Raw genomic sequence first — 745 nt, 5'->3', positions numbered from 1 at the left:
CATGCTTCGTCATGACCATGGCGAGCGTCGGTCTGACGTCGGCGCTGCTGGCAGCCAGCATCGTTGGCTTCCAGTACGGTGTCTACGAGGACATTCGCTTCCGCTTCCTTGAAGCGCGCGCCTTGAAGCTGGTCCAGTCTTCTACCTGGCGCGACAGCGTCTATGTCTTCCCGCCCGGCTTTCGGCCCATCTACGACTGCAAGGAACCGACGATGGCTGTGACCTTCTTGTCGCCGTACGTACTGGGCTTGCCCCGTGGTACCTTGTCCGATGCGCGGCTTCCGTTGCACTTTGCGATCTACGAAGGTGACACGGTGGCGACGCAGCGCATCGTTGCGTGGCGGCCCGACCTTTGCTCGTCCGAGGCCATCGCCGACGCCTTCTACGAAGCCCACTTGAGATCGCCTAATATCGCATGGCCCTGGGTATCTCATCACCCTGCGGGTATGGATTGGACGCCGTACAAGGGTTTCAACATGAGTTTTAACCAAATTCCAGCGACGCTGGAATTGTGAGAGTTTTTCCTTCGGGTAGCAGAATGGCTCCGACATCTTTTTATTACGGTTCAGGTGGATCAGACTGCACTTTCTCTCTGCGTAAGATTCTCTCGACGGTGGCACCAAAGATTTTGTTGGCCGTGTTGGTACGTACTGGCACCTCTTGTGTCGACAAGAGAATGGCCACACCAAGCGATTATTGTTTATTCCCTCGGACACAGGTCGATGCCACCGCCACATTAGCATAG

At 56.1% G+C, this 745-nt stretch overlaps 1 protein-coding gene across 1 annotated transcript; it reads left to right on the top strand.

Annotated features, from left to right (window-relative positions):
- Positions 1 to 11: 11 nt before the first annotated feature.
- Positions 12 to 515, top strand: SPRG_14711 (hypothetical protein; the record flags this gene model as incomplete). Its single annotated transcript, XM_012354603.1, has 1 exon — positions 12 to 515. The coding sequence occupies one exon, from the start codon at positions 12 to 14 to the stop codon at positions 513 to 515; it is 504 nt and encodes a 167-aa protein (XP_012209993.1).
- Positions 516 to 745: the final 230 nt, after the last annotated feature.

This window comes from Saprolegnia parasitica (assembly GCF_000151545.1).
Source record: "Saprolegnia parasitica CBS 223.65 unplaced genomic scaffold supercont2.170, whole genome shotgun sequence".
Taxonomy (NCBI): Eukaryota; Oomycota; class Saprolegniomycetes; order Saprolegniales; family Saprolegniaceae; genus Saprolegnia; species Saprolegnia parasitica.
The sequence above is the reverse complement of the archived record's forward strand: the minus strand, read 5'-3'. Positions and strand labels throughout refer to the sequence as shown.